At 29.5% G+C, this 27,285-nt stretch overlaps 1 protein-coding gene across 1 annotated transcript in view; it reads left to right on the top strand.

Moving 5' to 3' along the window:
• LOC107446930 (cytochrome P450 2J4) overlaps positions 1 to 27,285 on the top strand; it is a 91,444-nt gene that overhangs the window by 38,880 nt on the left and 25,279 nt on the right. Inside the window, exons 3-4 of the mRNA XM_016061714.4 lie at positions 13,887 to 13,993; positions 21,671 to 21,972. Coding sequence (XP_015917200.1) covers positions 13,887 to 13,993; positions 21,671 to 21,972 — 409 coding nt within the window. The remainder of the gene's footprint in view (positions 1 to 13,886; positions 13,994 to 21,670; positions 21,973 to 27,285) is intronic.

The raw sequence follows: 27,285 nt of genomic DNA on the forward strand, positions 1-27,285 counted from the left end.
TGCACTCAAAGTCAAAATCTTGGCTGATTTCAATGTGCTGTTGGATGTTGTCCGCCATTGCTTCTGTGGTTAACGTCACGTTGTAATCCAACTGCAGTTGAGTTGGACGGCAATTGTAGTTCAAGATGAGCGTTCGATGACGTATACTATCAAACTCACAAATGAACCAATCAGAGGTTAGCGCTGATTTCCAGCTGACGGCGTCCTGTCCTAAGAAACCAAGCCTTTAGGCAATGCAATTTGAGTATATAGTGCAAGATGCCAGAATTGCCACTTGTCGACCATATCGATTGTTTTTATTTAAATATTTTCTAATGTATAATGATGAGCGAAACTATTTTTTTTACCACTACTTCGCTTTTGTTAGGAAAAGATTAGCTTATGTTTACCTCTGTAATATTGCAAATTTTTCCCTGCCTCAGAAGTCAAAGAATGTTCGGAGGTAATTATTGGGACAAATTGGCCCCACAAACCTCGTTGCTTTTCAAGTATGTAGGAAGTATTCTCATGTTTAGCTTGACTTCAATAGATGGTCATGTGTTGTCACATGATAGTGTACTGCTGGTGATATTTTATGACAGTATTATGATCGATGTCGTTAATAATATTCAAATCCGGATTAATCAGCCGTAATATTGCTTTCGATAAGCATTTTTTATTCTATATTGAGCAAATTTTAAGAAAGTATTTACAAAAAATACTGAAAAGATATTTATTTTCTTTTTCTATAATCTTTTGGCCCAATATCATCAAAATTAAAATTAAGAGAATGAAATGGGATGAAATAAAGGAATGAATGCATGAAAAGAAAAGAAAAAAAAGAGTCCAAATGAGGAATGAATGCATGAAAAGAAAAGAAAAAAAAGAGCCCTCATGAGTTCAAAACGAAGAAGGTTAAAAAAGACAACGATAGCACTATTCTGCGGAATCAGATGTGGATAAAAGCCTGGCAGTGCAGGTCATAGAATAATTCGTCTAGGTGGAATTTTCAACAGAAGGCCTTGACCCATCCAGAGCTGTCATATAAAATATGGATGCCAACTATATGTCGTGTTAATTGACCTTATCGTCTCGAACTAAAGAAATATTTTTAATCACAAGAAACAAATAGATTTGGGCGAGCGGTGGTGACTCAGAGTATAGAGCTCTGCCTCCCAATGAGGTGACCCAGATTCGAATCGCAGGGGATGCTGATTTATACGAATTCTGCGTCTGGTTTGCACCAACCACAAAGTTGACGCAGAATATACTCAGTGGTATATACTCATCCCTATGGTATAAACTCCCCACCGTAGAATATACTCACCCCTTCCAGATTATGGGTTAAAATCCCCTTGCCATCGGGCTAACCGTTAGAGATTTTTGCGATTTTCTCTCCATGTTAGTTCCATCATAAAGTTCGAAATGAAGATAAAACAAAGGAAAATTATAGACATATGAAAAATGGGGGGGGGGGAGAAATAATAATGAAAAAAAAAGAAAAAAAAAACAAAGAAAAAAAAACTGATTATTAAAAAAAACAAAAAAAAGGGATGAAATTTTTAAAAAAAACCGGAAAATAAAAAGTATGATCTTTTCATCACGATTATATCCGCAAAAAAAGAACTTTCTTCGCGTTTTCTTGTATTTATTTATTTTGTGTATGATTAATATTTTTATAAATTGTATAGCTTGTAACATTTTTCTGCAAAAAGGTAGAAAAGATACTTTTGGGATAAAAACCTTTGGTTAAATAAAAAGCTGTCAGGGTAACAAAGAAAAAGAAACTGTTTTATAAGAACCACTTGAGAAAAGGGCAAGAAGAAAAAAACATAACCAAAATAAGCAATTTTGTTACTACTTTCCCCTCCTTGTCAATAAATTCTCTGAACCATCAACCTGAAAAGATCTTCTCCTCGAAATATATGATTTTCATTTCCGCTCAAATGAGCATATCTTTTCATCTTCTTCCATCTCCACTCTGTCAAAAATGAAATCTCTCGCCAAAAGGAGCCGAAATGGAAGTGGCAGCAAAAACCTCCAAAAAATAAAGTAACCCATTATTTCTCAACTCTTAAATCATAGAAAAGTCTTTTGCCCTCCATCCAACGTGGTTCCTCCTCTCTTCCTATTGGCCTAGTTCTATTCTCAGGGGGGCACTTTTACACATTTCATGAGATCAAATTATTCTTAACCATTCCACCTCCCACTCAAATTCGACCCACCCAACTTTAGGAGAACGACAAAAAGACGGACTAAGCAATTTAACGCGTCGTCGCTTCGAAATTCCTTCTAATTAATCATTCCCCGATTCGACAGACCTTCCTTTCGCACCCCGTGAAACGTATTTCTGATGTGACTGTGACTTTAACCCCTTCCAGGCAAATCCCTATTCGTAGTGCTCCCTAATGACCATTAGATTTGGTGGGAAATGCTGACTTCATACCAACGACACCAAAGAGGCATTCGGCCGAATTTCCCTTTTAGCGGGAAAATGGTGTCACGAAAATGGCTGAAAAGGGATAATAAAGAGGGATAATCTTGCTGAGGTGTTTTATCCCTATGGCGAGAGATCCTTTTCCTGTTTTTAGGAAGAGTTAATGATTATTTGATTATGTTTAGTCTAAGGAGAAACTGAAGACTCAATCATTTTATACCCTTTTGCATATATATGGTTCATAACCCTTATACGGTTTATAACTTGTTTCTTAAACGAAGTTTGGAAGAAATATTTTCTAAGAAGACTGAATATATTGTTTTATGTTCAATTAAACCCCACTTTGATTCAGATTGAAGCAAGGTATCTTGCAGTCAAGTTTAAAAACTAAGATAATACGTGCTTCATAATTTCAAGCATTTCAAGCAGTTTCAAGGACTATTAAAAAAAAACTCTAAATCGAATTAAAGCATTGTAACCAGTTTATTCATAAAGTACATACGTTTGTAAAATGAATCAGAGTTTATAGAAATTCGAAGGAAAACGGCAGCTTTGGTCATTTGCTTGCCAGTCGAAGATAGCGTGAGGTTTATTGACCTGGACAAAGTATTTACGCCGAGTAAGCGACCGGCTATGAATTGGAGTAGCGGCTTGAAGACTTTAGGAGTAGCACTTAAGTCTACAGTCAACCTAATCATCGCCCTTTTCGAAACCTTTGTATCTGAATGGGCTATTAGTAATTGTTCCTCCGCAAAACTAAGTTTCACATACAGCCAAAAAGTGTGTCACAAAGCCCAATTATGTTCACTGTTCTTTCGAGATTATTATATGATTCCAAGTAATGTCAAGTTTCTTCAAACTATGTTTATCGGACATTTATACAACAGATTGCAGACTTTATTACGGCAGATTTGCAGCAGATGTAAGCAAGTTTTTAAACGGCATCTACGTAAATTTAGAGCATCAGTTTTGAAACTGAATCAACGATTAAGAGCTTTTAATGAAACACATCTATATTAAAATGCTTAGCTTAATGACTTGACAGAAAAAAAATTTAATTCTATAACTGACTAAAGCATGAATTTGAATATAAAATTAGGAGTTTTTTTTAGAACGCCACATTATGCCTCCTTTTGTTCTTATCTTCTCGTAAAGAAGCAGGTATGCAACGTCTTGAAAGAAAAAAAAACTAGTCTGAAGGAAAAAGTTGAGTTATTATTGCAGAGGAATTGTGAGTTGACATTGTTTGAATGCGACAACAGTATATTTATAGGAGGTTAACTAGCAGACATACTATCAGTCATAGCTTTAAACTAACAGGAGCACTGATGCATGGAAGAGGCTAATAGAATGGAAGAGGTTAAATAGAACGGAAGAGGCTAATAGAATGGAAGCATATAACTCTTACTGTTTCAACTCAAAACAATTTCATGGAGTAAACCATCTCAAAACTTTCTTCTTATAGCATATTTCCTTCATCCATTTACTTTTTCACTTGTATTTTTACAGATATAATAACTAACGGGCAAAACTAAATGATTGGCTATTTAAATATAACCGATTTGCATATAGATTAATATATAGAAAAAAAATTTAAGATTTTAGCTAAAATACAGTAGAGAACAAAAAAGGGAAAATAAAACACCACACCGTAAGTAATATAAATATTGTTTTTCACGAATATATGTTTTGTTTAAAGATAGCACAAGTATTTTCATGATAAAAAAATTGCAGAATAAATCTACATCAAATTTTATTTCGATTAATAAGTAATTTTCACTTTAATACTACTCCGAAAAAAAGAGGGAAATGATGGGGGACAAATTGTGCAGTTAATATAAATTTCAGTAAGCAGCAGACTGCTGTCACATTACATGTACTTAAAAGTATACGCACTTATAAAAATATTTTCAATGTTTAGCGGAAAATACACGAGCCGATATGGCAGCCTTGCTGCTGTCTCGCATAGAAGATATTAAATTCTGAATGTAATTTTTGTTAATTTTATGAAACCAAATCCTGACAGTTCAACCATGAAACTTATTCTTAATTGCAGGTTTCTGGCTGCAATTTTTATACCCAATATTTGTTAATAATTTACAATAAAATTCACATATAGGATATTTCTCGGCTGGCTAAAACTTGATGATAAATTTTTTCATATCGTCCTGCACCTAAAATGTGTAACAGGGAGACCATTTCTTTTTTAATAGTATTCGCAATACTGTAGAGTTGAAAACCTGCAACTGAGATAATAAAATAGTGCAAGATTCAGTTAGGGCATCAATGCTGGTTCTTCTGTGTGATAGCTAGCGGAGTCTTGTTGAAGAATGAAGTTTTCTGTATCTTTTAAAGTGAGCCCGGAGAACTGGATTAACTAAACATTTCTGCAAGATTTGGCTATAAACTGATGCATTGACAGTAGTCAGCCATTAATACTTTTTTGTGTCCAACACTTTTGAGTGATATGTACCTCTTGATCATTTGGTTTGCCAGAAATTTCAAAATTGCTCAGGGTGCAATTTGTGTGATATGCTTCACATACGTCTCTGAATATACTACGTCAGATCCATATAGATTGAATTTTGATTCCTTCAAAAAAGTGCGGAGTACAACTGTGTCTATGGGAAATGCTTTTTCGCCCAAGATTGTCACTTTTACGTTATATTTTCCTTTACCGAAGGCTTTTTTTTCTGAGACGATATGCATGCAGGCCGAGTTACATGAGGCACATTTTCTTTTCAAATTCAAATTTTAAATCAGCAGCACTTGCCGTTTCAAATATCGATCATTACATTTCGTGTTAACCCTTTTTCAGACCGATTGATCCTTCTCCAAACATCACCTACTCTCGCTCTTATTGGACCACTTTCGAGACTGTCAATTGATTGCAACCAATTTTTCTTTGCAATCACTGGTGTCGAATATCCTTCTTTAACTGCTATATGTTTTCCCCTTGGATCAATTGAAGATACGGCTCTATTTTTAGTCAATTGAAGATAACTAGCGCAATCACTCCTTCGCAATATTGTCTTAACATTTCTCAATTTTTTTTCGAAACTGCATGATACAGATGTATTGATTCAGATTTATAATTCCTTATAGGAACGTAGATGGATTTCCTATCTCATTTTTAAGAAATTCTGCTAATCTCATGCTTTCGAAATAATGCGCTAACAATACAATTTTTCTAAGAGTAGTAGTTTTTGCGTTTACCACCATATCAATAAATCAATTTTCTTTTCTTTTTAGTTTCGAAATTTATTTAATTTTTATCCTAAACTCAATTAATTTATGTTAATAATTATTGTTTGAGTTTACTTTCCCAAAACTTAAACATAATTAATATTTTTTTGAAGCTGGCGTATAGATAAAAAAAAGGAGGGATTCAATAATGCTAATTATAAAATGAGCAAAGAACATTTTTAAAACTAATAACCGATCTTTCATAAAGCGTGTATAAATCAGTTTGTTAGCAATTTTTTAACTACATTAAAGTTAATTATGGATAATCAATGCTATTAAAAAACATAAATGAGAAGGTATGTATTTTGCTTTAAGCATCGAACAAACAAAGTGAGCAAAATGATAGCTTATAATTATGCCGTATGGTGCATCAATTATCCGAATTATCAATGGCCCTATCTAATGACAAACTGTTTTGCTAAAGACACAGCTGTAAGAAATCACTTTCCAAAAAAATAATCTTATTCTTTGATAGAATGATTTATAGTTAATCGCTCACCAAGAGGATGTAACAGAACCTAAAACTTTGGCAATAATCGATTTAAAACCTTTTTTAGAAACATTTTCCTATCTCAAACTGTCATTTATGGATGATTTTGTCATCGTTATCGAATGCTGCTTACTTTATTGCGTTGTCAATCTTTTGCTTTTTGGGCGGGAAAAAAGAAGCTTAATCGCTGAAAGAGGTGGTGAAGCGTTTAAAATACTCGTTATTACTTTATAAGAATTATGGTACTGGCGAAGATTTTGCCTATGGATTTTTCATTAGCGCTCGGGTTTCGAATTTCACGGTTCCGTGGCCCCAAGGATCGTGGGTTGTTAATAGAATTGGATCAATTATGATATCTAAGCTGGGGAGTTATTGACGTGGGAATGATGCGATTGATTTTCTTTGTGGGGATTACTATGCTGAAAATAAGCATGGCCCTATCACGTTTCTTGCGTTCAAAGTACTGCCCATTTCGAATACGTAATGATTCTGAGACTTTCAATTTCTCTTTGTAAAATACTAGAAAACTTTTTAAACACTATATTTAAATTTAAAACAAAAAGGTAAAATTAGTCATTATATGTTTTGAAGGGGAACAAAATATATCTGAAAAACATTTTGTTCCCCAAGAAGTGTTTTGATTTTTTTTAAAAATAAAATACGCTACCAATCATTAATTTATATATATTCCTCTTTCTTTAGCAAAAGCAAGCAGAATACGGAACTTATGCAATATATTCATATATTATGCACTATATTCAAGTAGCTGTTTTAATTTTGCAAAACATTTTTAATTAATTTCTGTGCCAAACATTGATAGTATATTCAAAATGATAAAATATCATCTAGCACGTAGTTACATTTTTTATTCTAAAATTACGGTTAAAATAATCGGCAGCAGTCTGTCCAACCGATTAACCATAAAGTTTATGGTTAAAAACATTTCTTCACCTTTACGACTTTGAAACCGTTTAATACTGGGGCGGTAAGAAAACTGTAAATACAAAACTATACGGTTTTGCAGCCATTTACATCTAGCATAGTTCTCAAACAGTTGAAGCGAAACTTAAGCTGACAGATGAGCTATGTGGCTACTGCGCTATTTATGCGTGAATGATAGTTTCGTATTTTAATGGTCTAGAATCACCGATTTAACTCTTGCGCGGGGCACTAGAACTCTTCGTGTATTGATAATGAATAGCTCATTGAACTTTTCATGCATTGATATTGATATTGTCCCAATTCAATTGAGCCCAATTCAATATTGTTGCCTTGTAATTTGAACCCAATACAGAAGACAAAGAAACAGCTGGATCAAGTATTGGCAAACATTTGCCATCGTGGAGGACATTTTGAAAGAACTAACTTGCATTTGCGTTATACGGAGAGGAAACTACGAAAATCTCTCACGGTTAACCTAACGGCAAGGGAATTCTAGTCTATGATGCATCTAACACTGAGGATATTTTGCGTCAGCACTGTGGTTGGTGCGAGCCGGGTTCGGAATTCGTATCGATCAGCCATCCCTGGGATTCGAACTCGGTTCATCTCATTGGAAGGTGAGCGCTCTATCCCCTGGGCCACCAAGTCACCTTGAGTTGATATTGTGGGATCAACGTGTATTGATATGTGGTATCTCTCATGTATTGATCATATTGTGGTATCAACACTCGGAATAGAACCCCTGTTCATCCAGTTATGAAGTTGACCGATTAATCCTCTCAGTTACAGTATGTATTGAGCTACATGGAGCAAAATGGCTTAATATGTTGGGTCTAGGTAGCACGGATAGAATTCTGGTTGTTAAACCTTATTAGGCAAAGACAATCAATTAGCATTTTATCTCACACTTAACAGTTTGAATATCATCTTTTTTTAATATTATCGACTGTTTTGGTTGAATATGGTAAAATAACAATGAAATAAATTGCTATTTAACCGCATTTACTGAGAAATTTCTAACAGTGCATGTTGTCCAAGAACTATAGCATGTTGTATTGGATGAGAGTATTTACCCCATCTTACGGTAGTTAAACAACCAGATGAACTAATTAAAACCATAAGCTCCAAAGTCCAGTTAAATTTCTTTTTTTTTGCGGTTTTGAAACTATGCTAGTTGTAAATGGTTAAAAAACTGTAGAGTTAATTGTTAATTGTTAGTTAATTGTTAGTGAAATCTTTATTTAAATATCAGTTTTAAATTGTTATTAAACTAATATTCACCTATTATTAAATTAATATTAAAAAAGTGCACTGGGTGGAATAAGAATTATCGGGAAATTACGATTAAGATTATGTTTTAAAAAGGAAAATATTGTTGGGCATTTTTTTAAAATTTACGAATGCGTCAATTTTAGAAAAGATTTATATTTAAAGATTACATGACTTTTTCCCCATTTAATCATTGAAGAAATCAGAAGTGAAGAAAGAAAACCAAAATGTCTATGCTAGAAATAAGTTTTGAAATGTGTTAAAATGTTTAGAGTTTTATATAGAGTTTTTATTGGAGAAACCAGGTAAAATAAATTGCCTGGTTTTTACCGCAAGTTTCGCAAAGTATTTATTTTCACTCAAGGAAAAAGCGAAAATAAGTAGTTTTAAACTTTAGGGTTTCGAAGGTCCTTAAAATTGTACTTGCCCTAGGCTCATGAAAGCCAGAAATAGCTTTTTCTTACTTTATGATGAAGATGATAAACTGGAATCTGAAACTGAACAAAAATAAATGTTGAAAAATATAACAAGCGTTTGGAAAATAAATAATATTGTAAAAATATAAAAGAAATTGAAAATATGCCCGAAGTAAATCTTGTAGCATATCTTTAAAGGAATAAAAAAAGTATTTGATACATTATCACGTTTAATTTATTGATAAAAATGGGCCTCATAAAAAATCTATTTTATTCTATTCTATTTCATTCTATGGTTTTAAAACTAACAATCTCATGTTTCTTAATTTTTATATGATAAATCTTTATTTTGTTTTTATGATTATTAGTGGAAGGAATTGCATTAAAATATAATCGTAGTTTAAATTGTCTCATCTATCACCCAAACATTGCACGAGTCTTCAACCCTGAAGTCTTGTTTCTTCCATATGAATCCCGGTTTCCTTGTTAGCTCCATTTCTCCATAGCGGATGGGATTGCATTTTGTCCTAGTTTGCTTTTATCGGACACTGCGATAGGGTAAACTAACCAGTGAAGGAACACTCAAGTTTAGTTTGTCTGTAAGAAAATCGCAATAATTTCAAAATTTGTAATTTTTGTTAAATGAGTCAACAAATAGTGTTAACATATTTGTTATTGAAATCGAATTACGTAATTTTTTTAGGGAACTTACATAATATTGTATTACTCTTTTGGTGGTAGCAAAATAAGTAGCAAAATAACCAAGTGAAGAAACAGTTCTTACCAGCAAATAAACACTAAATTTTCCTGTTAATGAACACCTAATTTTGTGAAATTTTTTATATGTTTTAGGAATTTATAGGCCATACAAATGTCTAAAAACAAGATTTTTCTTGGAATTATAACATGCAACCACATTTAACGTGGATATACTAAAATTATTTCCACCTCAGCCACATCAGCTTATCTTGATGTCCTGGAATCTTGCTTTATTCATATGAATGCTGATCAAGTATATAATCGTAGCTATTGGTTCATTGGTATTCATTTTAAAATATTTTTTTGAGAAAGAAGTATCGTATCAAAACTTATTTAACACAAAAGTTTCAATTTTTTTTTATTAGAAAATTATTTTAATACCCTGTTATTTATGGAAACGTTTTCTAAAAAAATTTATATATAATTCGCTACTTTAAAGTTCCACTTCAGTTAAAGGAATTTTATTTATTCCTTGTTAAACTAGGGGTATGAATAAAATTTTTGTGTTTGTTAATTAACTAATTGATGCTTTTGAATATGTTTTATTTATTTCATTGAAATGTGCTCTACTGAATTTAGTAGCCAATCTTTCAATTTTACAGCTGTAAATATCTCTAAAACTTCAACTTTAAATGTTAACAGCTTCAATTTTTTTTCTTCAAATTTTGTAACTAGTCTCGAAAGAACACATTTCAATAAATAAATGAAAACGAAATATTTTCCAGAACCCGACTTGTTTTAATGAAAGTACGATCATATAATGTTCCGTAGGTTAATGCAGCAGAAATAGAATTCTTTCTTTGCTAGAAAATGAAAATTTAATTATTAGTAAGGAAGAATTCTGTTTAAGAGTAGGAGATAAAGGAATCAAAATGATACAATATTTTATTTCTAATACACATTTCAAAATAACTAAATGTTTTATCACATTATTATTGTGTATAAATAAAATAATTTCGTTGCCTGATAAACTAAGACATTTTGAAGACATTTTTTTGTTGTACATAACACTGTTTGTTGTACATAACTTGTTTTGTTGCACTATGAAAAAAGTATGGTAAAAATTTACCAGAATATAGTAAAATTTGCCGTCTTACGGACATGTTTTGGTGATAATTTTGGTAAAGTTAACAATGAAATATGATTTTACGATAAAGTTTGGTAACTGTGGTAAAATTTAGTAATTTTTGCATGATACCTTAGTATGGTATAAAAATAATTTATTCCGTTAAATGTATTTTTCAGTTTTGTAATTTTTGCTAAATGTTTGGTAATAAAAGCTTTAATTTTGAAAACTAGAATTTCTGGTAAACCATTACCATATGAAGGGGCAAATTACAAAATGAATAGTTCAAATACAGCTTATTTAGGTTTTTATTACCAGAATTGTTTGTTTTACCAGAAATGTCATTACCATTCGGTACGCTAATTTTTACCTAAATTTTTTCTCCGTTCGTTTAGTCGTAACAACATTTTATGTTGTAAACCGTATTAAATTTCTTTGCACTAATTTGTCAGTAAATAAACAGCATTTATAAAACATTTCTGATAATAAAAGACCATATGAAGTCGGGTAAAAAATTCTTATATCCAACAGAATAGCATTTTTATTTTTGTTTAATATTATGTACATGATAAACACATCAGTTTAAAACATTAGAGAATAAATTGTTTTCTGTTAACTATTCCAAATGCTTCTTTAACTATACTTAAGTATCGTTGCAGAAGCATTCCTTTGTCGTTAATCACTAGCACTTCAGAAACAAGAGTATCTTCTAACATAAACATATGCTTTAGTGAACTCTTAGCTTTTAAGAAATCGCATTCCTTTTTATGCATAATTAATGCTACATGACTGGCTCGATTAAAACTGATTTCCTGTTTACTCCTGTCTAATATTTGCTGTCTAAATGGCAACAAGTATGATTCTATTGGGTTTTATACAATAGTTGAATCTAAAGGAATAATATTAAGAGCTTTGTACACTTTAAAGAATTCCGGATCAAATTACGTTAAAAAGTATAGTTGAGAGAAATTTAAATTCCGGAACGAATATTAAATGATAATTATTTCTTAAAGATGCAGAGAAAAAGGTTCTTTGTTAAAAATCTTTGTTACTTCATCGGAATTTAATAGTACCGAATACTGAAAATATTTAAACCTCCCAAACAGGACGTTATACACTATTAAAAATAGTTAAAAACAATTTTCTCCGAAGTACTGATAAAGGCAAAGATCTGCAGGCAGAACAAAACAAATCTCATACATTGTAATTTTTACAGTAATAATTACCGTAAATATCCGAAACACTCCAATTAAATAAATATTACTGCAAAAATTACCGTATATGTTATGGTAAAAATGGATTTTACCGTAAAATTTGTTTTATCGATGATGCACCCAAATTGTCAGTATTTCATACCGTAATTTCAACCGGAATTTGTAACAGTCTAGATAAATGGATTTTAATTTTAATTAAGAATTAATTTCAGTTAATGGAGTTAAATATGGTTTTTAAACTGGAGTAATTAAATATATTTAAAAGAATTAATAAAACATATTTAAAGGAATTAATAAAATATATTTAAAAGAATTAATAAAATATATTTAAAAGAATTAATAAAATATATTTGAAAGAAATTTATTTTTGTAGAAATCATATTATTTAGTGACAAAACTTTACAAGATTTCGATATAAAGTTTTATTACTAATTTTGTACAGAATTTTAAATAATTTTACACAGTAACCATTTATGATACTGGAAACAATTTTAATACAATAAGCGTTGGGTCATTTTGCGTTTGGTTCACTAAAATTTAAGATACAAACTGTTTAAATTATTTCAAAAAGTGATTTTTTTTAAATAAATGAATAAACAGTGGTAATAAACTTGAAGTTATTTTCTTAATGAAATTAGCAGATTTTTTATGCATAACATGTGATGTTAAAGCTGCGTTTTTTCATTGGCAATTCTGAATGCAAGTTTCTGAAGATAAATTAGTTGCATATGACTTCAGGGATTTTCTTTCAGGAGTTTTTTTCTAAAATACAAACTAAAACACATTTGTTTCATTTAAAAAAAGTTTAAAGTTGTAATTTTTTAAAGCGTCTAAAGTATTCAACAAAAAAAGCGATTAAAAGAACTCTCAAAAATATCTAAAATACTGTATTACAGATTACATAAAAATAATTATCTTATTATAAAATTTAATGCTTAATTTAACTTGAAATTCTACAGAAAACGTCTAGTTCAGTAGAATGTATTTGATTCGATAAATAAATTAAGTTTATTTTTTATTATTTGTAGTCATCAAAAACTCATCAGTGCTTATTTTTTTTTTTTTGAAAAATAGGTTCTGTTTTTATCAGTTTACAGTGATGAAATTAACATTCCTAAATACTGTTTATAATAGCATCTATAATAGCATTTCAAAAATTTCTCTACAGATTAACTTGTTTAATAATACTATATTTAAACTTTATATAAAACAGTTAGGAATTCGTTCTAAAAATTCAGTGAAGAATCATTAATATTTGTGTATTTTTAATGCTAGTTAGTTCAGATAAATTTGAAGAAAAAAATGTAACTTTTTATTTTTAACTTAATAACTTTCTATAGTTTCTAAAATTATTTTTTTTGAGAATTTATATTGCTATCTAACTATGTTATTAATGATGACAATTCACAACTGTATCAAATGTTGGTTGGTTGGTTCTAATGCCACTTGCCACACGGGAAATCCTGCTTGGTGAAAGCGAGCAAAGTTAAGGCAGAGGGTGCGATTCTTGTTTTTCAGTGGCGCCATCTATAGCCAAGAATTCGACTTCTGCCACATCNTGAAGAATCATTAATATTTGTGTATTTTTAATGCTAGTTAGTTCAGATAAATTTGAAGAAAAAAATTTAACTTTTTATTTTTAACTTAATAACTTTCTATAGTTTCTAAAATTATTTTTCTTGAGAATTTAATATTGCTATCTAACTATGTTATTAATGATGACAATTCGCAATTTTATCAAATGTACTTTCCTGAAACTGAGTTCAATAAAAATGCATCTTTGCTTTTTGACATCCAACAAATTATGCTATGTGAAACATTGCGAATCAAATTATGGTAAAAAATCGTGACACTCTAAGTGCAACATTTTTAAAACCCATTTTACTGTCTTTTTATTTTATTTTGATTTTACCATTATTAGGTTTTTCTTACATGAAATTACAGTACCACACGGTTCTCTTACTAAATTTTGTTTTCTCCGTTCAGTATGTATTTTATTACAAACTAATACTAAACATGCTCATTGTTTTGATATTGAAGAACTGTGTTAATTCTATTTTTTTTTCAGGTTTTAGTGTTAGTAATGGAATCGTATGGCAGGAACAAAAACGTTTCGCATTGCACGTTATGAGGGATCTTGGATTTGGAAAAACTCGTATGGAAGTACATATTAAAGTAAGTTTTGCTTTACTAAAATTCAGAGTTTAGTTAAAGGACCTGTTAGTTAATATTTTTATGAATTTGCTGAAATCAGTATTAGAATATCAAAAAATTGCTTGAAAAGCGTATTTTTTCACCTAAAGAATCAGTGTCATTTAAAATATTCTTGGAGGAAATGTTCCGTACTTACAGTCGACAATATCGTTAAACTATTTAAAAATTCAGTATTTCTAAGCACGAAAATTTGAGTGTAATTTTCGGATTTACATAATAGACTTTTCCACTTTATTATAACGATCTTTACATGTAATCAGATATGCATGTTTTAGTGATGCAATTTTATTTAGAAGAATTAAATATATTCTTGATTGAAATAATTTTCTTTGAATTTAAAAAATTTGTTTCATGTAGTGGGTGCTTGTGCTTGAATTTAGAAATATATAGTTTTTTTTAACGCTTTTATTTAAATAGCAATAAGTTATGGTACTTGGTTTAAGACAGCATAAATACCATGATTATTCGAATCTCAGAAACTCATGTTATACATAAGCTATTTACGAAATTGATTTCTTATATTACATACTATTTTTAACTATTTGCTGCAAGAGGAAATATCACAGTTGGTACACAATTTGACAAACACTTTGATTTTAATTTCTTTAAAGCAAATCTGACTTATTTAACCATCAATTTTGATGGATTTAGAAAATTTCATTAATTGACAATGGAATCTATTTAACAGAATTCATTTGACTAAGCGTTGGCTAAATGTTAAGTAAGAAATAATTTAAATAGAAATGTTATCAAGTGTTGTGAGATACTTTTTCTGTTCTCGTCAATACGAGGATCTGGTGAATAGTTCTAGAGAAATTGAATTTTTGAAAAGTTGTATTATTAAAATTCAATTTTTCAGAAACTATTGGAATCAGTTCGTTCAAATTTGACATTTTGCCATGTAAAATCATATTTTAGAAAAATGGTTCTAAAATTGCATTGCCTTACAATTCAAGCATTTATCGGCCATTATTAAATAAAATAATAAAAAATCTGAAATCTTAATCTTTCCCAGATTGCGGCTATCCTCTACATTTTTGGGGTAAGAAAATCAAAATCATTTAAAAAAAGATGTTTATTCTGCGAAAGTGCAATTTAATGTCCAATTTCATGATTTAAAATATCGTATATGCCAACTAATTAGCATATTTGAGGTCATCCTCTTAAACCATTAGGATTGAGCTCTAGAATGTGAAAATCCGATCATTAGATCTAAAGTTATTCAGGATAGTCAGTTTCTTTTGGTGCTCTATACATTATTTTGAGAGTTATATTGTGTATTTTCATAATAATGCATACTAATAAGCAATACTTAAGTTTTTTTTGCGTTTTTAAAATTTAATTCAATGATAGGTTAATATGATGATGTTTATGATCATAATAAAGATAAATGATTGGTTTTAAATGATTATTTCTGATTTTAGAAATCCATAAAATCGAGCATAAGAGCAATTTTATATTACAAGATATATCCATAATCTATTGAATAAAATTTTAATAACACATTTTTTAAATTTAATTTAGTTAAAATATAAAGTAAAATTAGAGTTTTGAATATATAATTCGTCGACGTAAGCGATAGTAAATGGCATACTTTTCTGGAAATAACCTCTTTTTAAGTAAATATTTTAAATTTCTTCCTTCAAATTGACAATCAGGATGTTTAGTTCATATACAATATACAATACAATAGTTTATATACAATACAATAATACAATAAACACAGTATTACAATATTACAATAAACAGACAATATTTCATATAGCGAGCATGGTATTTTAAATTTAATACTATTCTAAAAATCAGATTTTATGAGAATTACATTATTTAATCGAGAGTCACAATTAGTTATACTCTTAAATAAACAAGAAATTTACAGTACGAGCAAAACTTGACGCAATTTATTCATTAAAAGTAACAAAGTTTAAATTTATTCGAGCATGGTAACACTAATAAAACACCTTTATCTGTCATGGTGATTAATCATCGCAGCTCAAATGACGTTAGCTCCGTATAAACTGCGAAGAATCCTAAAACTTCCACGTTAATATATTGCTTTATCGTTTCTAAAGAAATTCTCCAGCTAAAAATATAGAAAGTGGGGATGCTTTATGCTATCAATACCTTCACAAAACAGAAAACAAAGGAATAATTCAAATATAATATGTGCACCAAAACTTACACTATGAGGCATAATTGATGATCTTTGGAAGATTATGTTTCATAAGAAATCATATTTCACCAAGAAAATCGTTGTATCATTTATCATAAAGATTCATTTGCTCATTTTTACTCAAAATTATTTCTTTAGAATAACCATTTTTTAAACTATTCCGAGCTTCTTAAAAGAAAAATGGTTTTTATTTTTTCGTTTGCAGAAATAACAGAAAATAAAACGATAATTAATAATATTTATCGTTCTATTTTCTGTTACGAAGAATTTCTTCATATTATTATTTAAATGATCTGTGTAATAGATGAAGTTTTAAGATGTTTGCTTTTTTACATTAATGACTGAAAGGATCTAAAATAAATTAATCATTGCTTTAAAGCTTGTTTATGTTTTATTACATTGTCATCAAGTTAATTGTAGTTAATTCATACATTACATGGACCGAACAAAATGAATTTCTTACATTATTGTATGAAATCTAAGACTTATTTCTCTCGTTTGGATTTTCTTACATCAAGTTATTTTATCATTATTTTATCAAGTTATTTTATTTACGTAGTCTAATCTTAAAAATTATCCCCAACTTATAAACAAAAACTAAAAAAAAATTATCAAACTCTGGTTAGTGATATTGTCTGGTTATATCTCCTTATTGAAGTCGATTAGAGCGAAAGTGAAATTAAAATCAGGAAAAATATTTTTTTTTGTTACATGGGACTGAAAAGTGCTTACTTTTTATTAGGAGCTGTCTTCAGCAAAAAAAAAAAAAAAAAAAAAAAAAAAAAAAAAAAAAAAAAAAAAANAAAAAAAAAAAAAAAAAAAAACGATTTTGATGGTTTTAACATAAAATTTTGCTCCGATCAGTCTTGATAATAATTCATCAAAATTTGATTAAATTTCTTATTTATATCTTAAATATCAATTTACAGCACCCGATGTGAATAATTTGAGGATTTTAAGTTATAAAAATATGCATTAAGGTTTATAAATATGGAACATCCAGTTGCAGACTTTATTTGACAAACCAAAATAGTTAAAAAGATAACACTTGACACCAAATATTTCCTAATTGATATTTTCACAGTGGCCAGAAAGGAGAATTTTGTGACAAAGAAAGAAAAAAAATAGAAATTATTATAACATTATTATTAATTAGTATTATAATTCTATTACTTAAATGTCATTATTCTTGATTTTTTAATTGATAGCTTAATGTTTAATGATCGCTGATATCATGCTATTTTTTAAACTAAACAAATTTACAAATATAGATTTGATTGTTAAAAAGGAATTAAAAATTTTTAGGTGTAAAAAATTAAGAAATATTATAAATCTTGATTCGTAAACATGCAATGTTAATAAATTTTTTTAGTTGGCCATTTTTTTCGTGTACTTTCATCTTTATCTAACATAATAAAATTTCAGACTCGAATGGAGTCGCGCAAACAAAAGTCTTATCGATCTCAAACATGGGTAGCTTTGGATTTATAGTTTTCAGGCTAGGGCCTTCTAGATGCGATCCCGAGCACTTATCTCCTGCCTGCTTGTAAAAGGTTCAAAAGACATTGTTACGTTCTTAATGTTGACATATATTCGTCTTTAAAATAAAAATAAAAATGTACGTCAATGCAAAAAAATACACAAATTGTTATGGATAAATATTATCTTTGAATTAGTTATATAGTTAAAACCATAGTTAAAAAACCATAGTCGAATTTTTCAAATCAGTTAGTTAGTTTATTCCTTTCATTTTACTCCCCAAAATGTCAAACAAAAACGCAAAGAATCGCTATGGAAGTTAGGGAACCACAAATTAGAGACCAACTGCACTGCTGTTGCAATTTAGTTAATATTACTCACTGGTCGCCTTTACTTTCCAAAGTAGCTGGTACCCATTAATCTGCAGTTGAGTGAGCTTCATGTCCCCCCCCCCTGGGATAGAAGCACGGTCAATAAATGTGACAGTTTTCTTAAAAAAACAATAAGGATTTTTGTTTCTTCCTTAAAGTATCATTTTTGAATTTAATAACGTAGATCAAAATACTGTTTGAATGAAGAATTAAGTTTCCAGCAAGTTAGTGAATTATTTTTAGTATATACCTAATAGAAAGCGAAAATGAGGATTTTTCTATTCTTTAAAGTTTTTGTGAAACATTCATTATCAATAAAAGAAATCTTCTACAGAAGTGAATATCCACTTTGTGCACTAGCTGTTCAACTCGAATAATAACATAATAAACATTATACTGTCACTCATCGTATTATAATTCCTACTTATTAAATTTTATTGAGCAAGTAAAAAAACGTATACATAAAATTTATTTATTTTTAAGCTACGGAGAAAATATAGAGTTTTCTTAAACATTTGAAAGTTCTCAATACATCCATTGTAAGTGCGGCATAACGTAAATTTAAAACAATTATTTATATTTAAAGAGTAATTTATCATTTTTGTCAGGTGTAATTTTAGAGATCACCATCAGTAAAGAAAAATGCATGGTACATATATTCGATATATGCTATCGCAATATGCTGTTCTTTAATTCCATCAATCGTCAAATGACATGGATTATTAATATCACCAACTTCACGAATATCGTCTGCTTTTCTCCTACTTCTCCATTAGCACCACAAATTGTTCTTTAGACGCGGCCGGAACATATTTATCGGAAAATCGAAAACTCCGGCAAGAAATAATTAATGGATAAAGACTCCTCAGACTGCTTCTCATAGTAACTTTTTTATTTCTTTCTCGGCATTTGCTCGGCACCGTAACTGAGAAGCTGTCGTCTAGTTCGATTACGATTACAGAATAAATAGAGACGTAATGAAATGTTAGTAAAAAAGAATTCGCCGAGTATGATCGTTTGGCAGTTCTGAGTGAAAGAGTGTCGGAAAAGGGGATTCGGCGTATCAAAATTTGACAAGTGCTGAGTATTGAAAATGTTCCCAGCTTCTCATAAATGGAATACCCAATAGAAAAGAGGAATTTGACAGATAAAGAAAAGATATAGATTTATAATAAATGAGTAACTAATAGAATAGGTATTTTCACTTAGAGTATGCTGTCACTTAATGTCAATGAAGATATAAAATCTGTATTTATATTTTCTATATGAACTATGCTGAAATTATCTTTGAAGGCTTACAGTTTATATTTTTTTGTCGTAGAATAATTTGTAACACGAAAAAACTTTTAAAGTAGCTTATTTCATTTGATAACCAAAAGCTGAATTAGAAAATTAAAGAAACGATACATAAGATGCTCAATTATTAGAATCGTTTTCTTAAAAATTATCTAGATTTATACTTAAGTATTAGTCGTATTATTGATTACAGAATAAAAAAGAAATGTAAGGAAATTTCTGTAATAAAGGAATTGGCGAATATGATCGTTTGGCAGTTCTTCTGGAAAGAGTGTTAGAAAAGTATTCGAGTATTCAAATTTAACCCGTAAAAATGTTTCCAATTTCTCGTAAGTGGAATAGCTCATAATGAATAAAGGCTTATAATAAATTGATGACTAATAAAATAGATATTTTCCCTTAATGGCAATGTAGATATATAGTCCTGATTCTTATTTTTTATAAGAACTGTGTTAAACAATTTTGAAGTTTCATATTTTTTTTGGTAGAACAGTTTGTTAAACTAAAAAGTTCTAACGTGGCACATTTATGAGGCTACCAAAATTTTGTTTGAATATTTAAAAATGATTCCAAAGATACTCAGTTATTAAAATTGTTTTTTTTCAAAAAGCATATATTTGTATTGAAGTATTGGAAATGATTACAGAATAAGTAGACATGTAAGGAGGTGTTAGTATACACCCGATTCAACAAATCCAAATTTGAAAAATATCAAATATTGAAAATGTTTCCAGTGTTTCTTAATTCAAAAGATACAGAATTATAAAATTGGGTAATCTCTTGGAGGTTGTTGTTAGTTAATGACAATGTAAAGAGAAAGTCTGTATTTATATTTTATTTAAGAGCTGTGCTAAAATCAGTTGCGAAGTTTCGCAGTTTATTTAATCCGTTTATTGAACCATTAACGATAAGAAAGTATTACTATGGGTTATTTTACTTGACAACCGAAACAGAAATTGAAAATTAGGCAAACTTTCCAAGAGATGTGCAATCGATGATGAATCGTTGCTTTTCTCAATTTGAAATTTTATTCTTTTATAAAAGAAACACATAACACTCTATTTGAGTAAAAAAAATTCATACAATTATATTTTATAAGCAATGTAAAATTTGAAAGCTAAATATAACATGCTACTTACAGAAGGAGCAAATGCTATTTTCTGCAGATTCTCAAGAAAATCGGCTGGTTGGTCAACCACGTAATTGTAATTTGGATCCCACGGTTGTAAAAATGTACTAAAACCTTAATAAAGTGTTAAGTTCAGCAGCGTTTATTTTCAAGTTGAACTACAGTATCACAGTGAAAAAAATAACTAAATTTTACAGAAAAAAACACATATTTTTTACAGCAAAAACTGTTTAAAGATAAATACATTTGACCATAATTTATAAGGGCTTGCTCCTATAGTTTTGAACGTATTTACACTAAAATATTACATCGAAAAGAAATACTTGGATTATAAAAACAGTTTAAGAATTTTCTTTACTACCAAACACTAGAAATGCAGTGGTCCAGAGGACAAAGCTCTCCTCTTCCAATGATTTGACATAGGTTTGAATCCTGACGATGACAGGTCGTGTGAATTCTGCTCTAGCTTTACATCTTCAACAGTTCTGATATAGCTATTTTGTAGAGTGTTTTTATTAAAATAACACAGTTTCTTTATTAAAATAACATTATTTATATGTTTAACAGGCATTCACTTTTGAATAACAGTATTTATCTGTGAAATAAAAGGTTTTACACTGGTAGACCAGTTGCCAGTTTTTTTCTGTAGACTGATCAAATTTTTTTATAGTGCATGTAATCAATTATTTTGTATGCTCATTAGATTCATATTGGTATCACGGCACTATTAAATTGGCACTATAATAAGTTTCATCATGAGAAATATTTTTAACTAGGCTTCCCTCTATACCTTTTCCCGCTTTTTAGGGTAAAACATTCTATGAACGGTAACTCTTGAAAATAATTTAATACTGGCAATAAATCTGTGTCCAACCTTTTTATACAATGTCCGAACGTTTAATAAATAAAGTTCTAGAGGCATTTTTATAAATTTCTTTCTACACCAAACTGACTCTTATTTTTTCTGAAACCATAAAGCTTTGCATTCAATACAAATCATTCTATTTTTAAAAAAACTTCAAGCGATCTAATTTAAATATTGCAATTTATCCTAAATACAAAGGAGTTGGTTCCCAGTCACCATAAATGTAGCATACTTACACACAGGACATTAAAAATATAATGTTATAAAAACTTGAAACGGTTTCTGGGTGCATTATATTTTTTAATGATATATTATTCTATTGCAGGAAGAAGTTGCACACTTATTAGATGAGCTTGAAGAATTTCAGGGTAAGCCTGCTAATGTTCGACGTTACCTGGCTCCAAGTACATCCAATAACATTTCTGCTTTAGTATTTGGAAGAAGGCTGGATTATCACGATCCAATGCGTATTCATTTGGACACGTCCATAACTGAATTGATACGCTTCTTCAGACCAACTAGTCTTCACGCTTGGTTCCCTTGGCTGAAAACTTTACTTTTCAAGTTTAAACTGTTTGATTACGATAAGTTACAACAAGCCATCGAGCATCTTTTAAAGTTTATCGAGTAAGTTAATAGAGATGTTACGTAATATTTTATGAATTAGTTTTTCTAAGGTGTTTGGTCAACTCATTTTAAAAGATTCTGGTTCACATTACGGTGTATAGTACCGGCACTATCAATCGTAAAATAGCGAAAACTAATGTAAAAAAATGTCTACGAAAACAACGATCCTACCAACTAGCCTTCACGCTTGGTTCACTTGGCTGAAAACTTTACTTTTCAAGTTTAAATTGTTGATTACGATTAGTTACAACAAGCCATCAAACATCTTTTAAAGTTTATCGAGTGAATTAATAGAGATGTTACTAAATATTTTATGAGTTAGGTTCTTCTAAGGTGTTTGATCAACTGCATTTTAAAAGATTCCGGTTCACATTACGGTGTAAAGTACCGACACTATCAGTCGTAAAATAACGAAAATAGAACAATCTAATGTAGAAAAATGTCTACGAAAACAGCGATCCTACCAACTAGCCTTCACGCTTGGTTCCCTTGGCTGAAAACTTTACTTTTCAAGTTTAAATTGTTTGATTACTATAAGTTATAACAAGCCATCGAACATCTTTTAAAGTTTATCGAGTAAGTTAATAGAGATGTTACTTAATATTTCATGAATTAGTTTTTCTAAGCTGTTTGATTAACTACATATAAAAAAATTATTGATCACATTACGGTGTAAAGTACCGGCACTATCAGTCGTAAAATAACGAAAATGAAACAATCTAATGTAAAAAATGTCTACGAAAACAACGATGAACTTTTTAAAGATTAAATTTCTTACGATTTGAATTTTTTATCTGATCGAAAATTGCTACCAAGAAAATCTTATTTAATATTTTTTAAAAAATGAAATCAGAAGTGAAAGTTATAGAAACTGATAACGACAAATATTTACATTTCTCGGTAAGAGTGATAATATCAAATTCATATCAATTAAAGCATATTTTTTATTATTTCTGAACGGATCTCAGTATACTTGATTTAAAAAATCTATATATTTTAAAATTCTGTAAGAATAAAAACTCTGTGTTCAATACGATAATCGAAGTACTCAAAATTTATTCTGTTCATACTTTTAAAGTAATATTGCTCAATCGTTATATTAGGGAAATCTTTGCTTACGTTTCATAACATAACATAACATAACATAACATAACATAACATAACATAACATAACATAACATTAAAAGTTCTAAGTTGAAGAAGGTAATTCACAAATTCAGAACAGTATTCACGCTATTTAAACATCAAAATTATAATGAATTTATTTCTACATTTAAGAAATATTAAGCTACAATTCCATTAATTTCATAACTTAAATTCCAAATAAATCGTTGATAATGTAAATACTTTAAAGACACTCTTATTATAATCATGAAAACTAGTTCAACTTTGCAAGTGAATTAGAGATAAGCTCATTATGCAAGCAATTAGATAAGCTTTTCCTTATACTAAAATCTAATGGACTAATCTCTTCAACCTTCCAAATTCCCTCAAATACTATAAACCCTACGAACCCTACTTATTCTTTCTTCCAGAAAAGTTATAGGCAGCATAAATGCTATCCATAAGCCTGAAGATATATCGCCAAGGTTTCGGTTGTGGACGTTAATTTATGGAAGGAATCTAATGGAAATCATTTTACTGAAAGATCTGACGTAGCCTGTTGTTGACACAGCATTAAGTTTGAACTCGCTTGATTAAGTTCCACGGGAAGGGGATCTTTTGTTGACACACAAGATTGAGATCCCCACTGGATTCGTCTGTTTGGCCTTCCGAATTTCCTTACGCGCTCGCCAAGAAGGAGATCTTAAATCTCCACTATGTTAGTTGGATCTTTCTCAACAAACAAGATAGTTTTCTCTCTCATGTGAGTGAACGGTATGTTAAAGTTAAATACCGGAACTTCGGCTGCATCATTATCTTTGACTTGAAGGAAGATAATTTGTTCGAATCGTGCTTCAGAATTGCATAGTGTGTTTGTTCCAAGAGCTACTGGTTGTTTCCTTAGATTGGCGTTCTGATTGTTATGAATTTTTAATGATTTTATGTGTTCCGATATTATATAGGGAGCATTCTGAAAACTTGTTCCGTGGCAATACAGTTTTGTCATTCGTGTTGGAGTTTAGTATTCGATGAAATACGGAAATTAGATAATATTTATTGCATACAACTAAAAATTACGAATTAGTATTCTTATTGATATTATGTCATATGTATTTGCTTAGTTTCATCCTTTAGTGAATAATTAAGATTATTAATTATGATGTTCTTTGTAGTATAGTTAACAAAATTTAAGGGAAGTTGATAGAAAAATTTAAATTTTTATTGCCTAATTTATTTTAAAAACCGAAAATAGGAAAACTAAAATAGGTAAAGTAGTTGAAATAGGTAAACGTTAACAGATAAAGGAAAATTTTGAAATTTCAATAATTTTAATACTTTAAATTTCTTTATTTATATATTGGAAAAATTAAAATTTTGTTGCTTAAAATACTTGAAAATATTGAATTTTTTTTTTTTTACTTAAATACCAAAAAAATTTTGAAATTTTCCTTAATTAAAAGGCAGAAAAAAGTAAAATTTCAAATCCTTCATTTAAAGAAAATATTTAAATTTTTATTGCTGAAATACAATAAAATATTGAAATTTACATTCTTAAATGTAGGAAATTATTGATAATTTTATTACATTTTAACAATAAAGTAAAAGTTACAGCAATAATGCACGTTTCTTTATAATAATAACGATATTTAAACAATGACAAATCTCTAATGAACTTACTAAGTTGCTTGAAAATTAGTTTTAACTATACAAATAGTAAAAACGAAGATTTAAATAAAACGTTATAATTGAGTACTTGCACTTCAAGAAGATGATCACGGATACCGACACATGTGATCTATGACGTTAGCCCCAGCTGATCGTTTATAAGCAAAATGGCTTGGTGAAGTTGAGCGAAATTTCCCCACATAAATAAGAATATTAATTAATGTGAAATTAATTAAATACAGCACCGTATCGTACATCGAAATTTATTGAAATACAATTTTTTATCTTCTACTTTTTTTACTCAACTTAAATTTATTATTTGTTTACGTATTTTATTGTAACCGTGATATATTTTTGTTTTGTGTGCAAAACCTGGCAACTTCCGTTGCTGACTTGGCAACTTCGATGCATAATAAGTTTGCTTATGTTCTACATTATTTCGTGCCTGTCTCTGTGTTATGTTAGATATACATAGCAAAAGAACTGAAATATTTGTGAAAGAATATAGAATGTGTCACTCAAGAGAATTGATGCTTGACGGACTTGACTTACTCAAAATAGAATGGAAAGTACAGTTTTTAACGTAAACAAATGTCACATTTCAGCAACCAAGCAGGATAGACATACTACGTCACTTACAGGTATCCAATTAAGAACCAGATGTTTTATCAAAAAGATAGAATTGCTGCCAATTCTTTCAAATTTATGCGTAGTTAAATTTTGTATCAGTAATTTACGTTATTTATCGTAATTTTCTGCTTCATTAATAATATCGAATTTTTTTTTAAATATCGTCATCGCCATAAATTTTTAGAATTCCTGTTAATAAGGGAATTTATAATATTTTCCATATTTGGAGTCCTAAATACATGAAGCGTTTGTGACATTATAGTGTTAAGTCACACTTTTTCCAAAAGGGACATTATTACATCACGCTTTTTCTCAGATTTGCTTTCACGTAGTTTCTACACATTTTTCTGGAATATTTCATTACTTGTGCAAGAAATATCCTATCATCTGGAAAATGTAGTGTTTTTCAGTGAGGAAATTTTTCTAGATCAATTTGAAAAAAAAGTAGCTTACAATGCCCAAGACCAAATATATATCTATATCACAAAAAAAAAATCAGAATTGGAAAAAAAAACGAAGGTGAAGACTGAACTAAGCCAATTAAAAGTGGATGGAAAATTTTAAATACATTATCTGCACATTGTCCTATCCTTCCTCAAAGTTAGAAATTAAAATAAATAGCCTAATCTTCTAATATAATCTGAAAAATACCGTGACTCTGATGATTATAACTTGATTATTTTTTTCACAAAGTTTTTTTTTGTATCTTTTCTAAATGGCTTGGAACAGAAAAAAAAACTTACTTGATTCGAAACAGAGAAAACAATTTAAGTGACACGGGACATTTCATTTTAGTTTCGCTGGCTGTCACATATATATTCGTTTAAGTAGGTTGACGTTTGTTTCGTAAATTCAATTTATTCGAACAAGCATATAGTTTTTACAGTTAAAAATTCTTAAATAAAGAAATGAATTGAAATAAATGCAACGTGTCCCACAGTTTCTTCGAAGAAGGTCTTAATATTTGAAAAGCAGAATATTTATTTACATTTCAAAATATTTTTGATGTCTTGCACTTTGCACAAAAACAAATAAATCACATTTAAATGCTTATAAAACTTTAAATGCGGAAAATTTTCGAAAATTTTTAGAGTTTCTAACGAACAATAATTTGTTTATGGCTTGAAAAAATATATTAATTTAATAAAAATATGCTGCTCATTTTAGGCTTAAGTTTTCTTTAAAAAAAAAAATTCGAAATGTAACTATTATTCCGTACATTTTCTGATGTGCTATTATTTTTGTAGATGGGTGATGATAAATCATTTTGATCGTTTTTTTTCCACCACTACAGAAACAGCAATGCAAAATACTTTTGAGTGCTAAAGAGGCATTTATATATAATTTCAAACTGTAAAGATCTAGGTGACAAAATACGAAATTTGAAGAAAAAATTTCCGAAACAATTCTCCAAAACTATCCTTTAAAATTATTTGGTTTAAAATGATGTAACAAATGATTCTATCCTACTATTCAAAATTTAATAATTACATTTTTATTGCATTTATACAAATACTTAATCTTGCCTAATTCGGATGAAGGAATTTCAAATCCGAAATTCAATTTGCTTCTTAAGCAACATACTTTTTTAAAATGACATTTATAGTCTATTTTTGGTCGAAATATACAAATTTAAGAGCGTTTTATATGTAGCAGGAGATCACTTAAGTGTTGCAACAAACTTCTATGGGATTTAGGGCAAAATATCACTATTGATATTGCATAGGAATCAATGGCCAGAAATATCATCGTACGCAGCTAGGAGAGCTTTTCTATTAAGACCTACTCAGAAGTATACGAAGAAACAGTTCATAATAGGAAAGCTGGCCGTAGTAGCGTATGATATGCCATTTCCGGACATGGGCATGTGTATTCTTGTATTTTGCTTATTCTGCATGGTAAATACGATATATA

This window comes from Parasteatoda tepidariorum, chromosome 5 (genome assembly GCF_043381705.1).
Source record: "Parasteatoda tepidariorum isolate YZ-2023 chromosome 5, CAS_Ptep_4.0, whole genome shotgun sequence".
Classification (NCBI taxonomy): domain Eukaryota; kingdom Metazoa; phylum Arthropoda; class Arachnida; order Araneae; family Theridiidae; genus Parasteatoda; species Parasteatoda tepidariorum.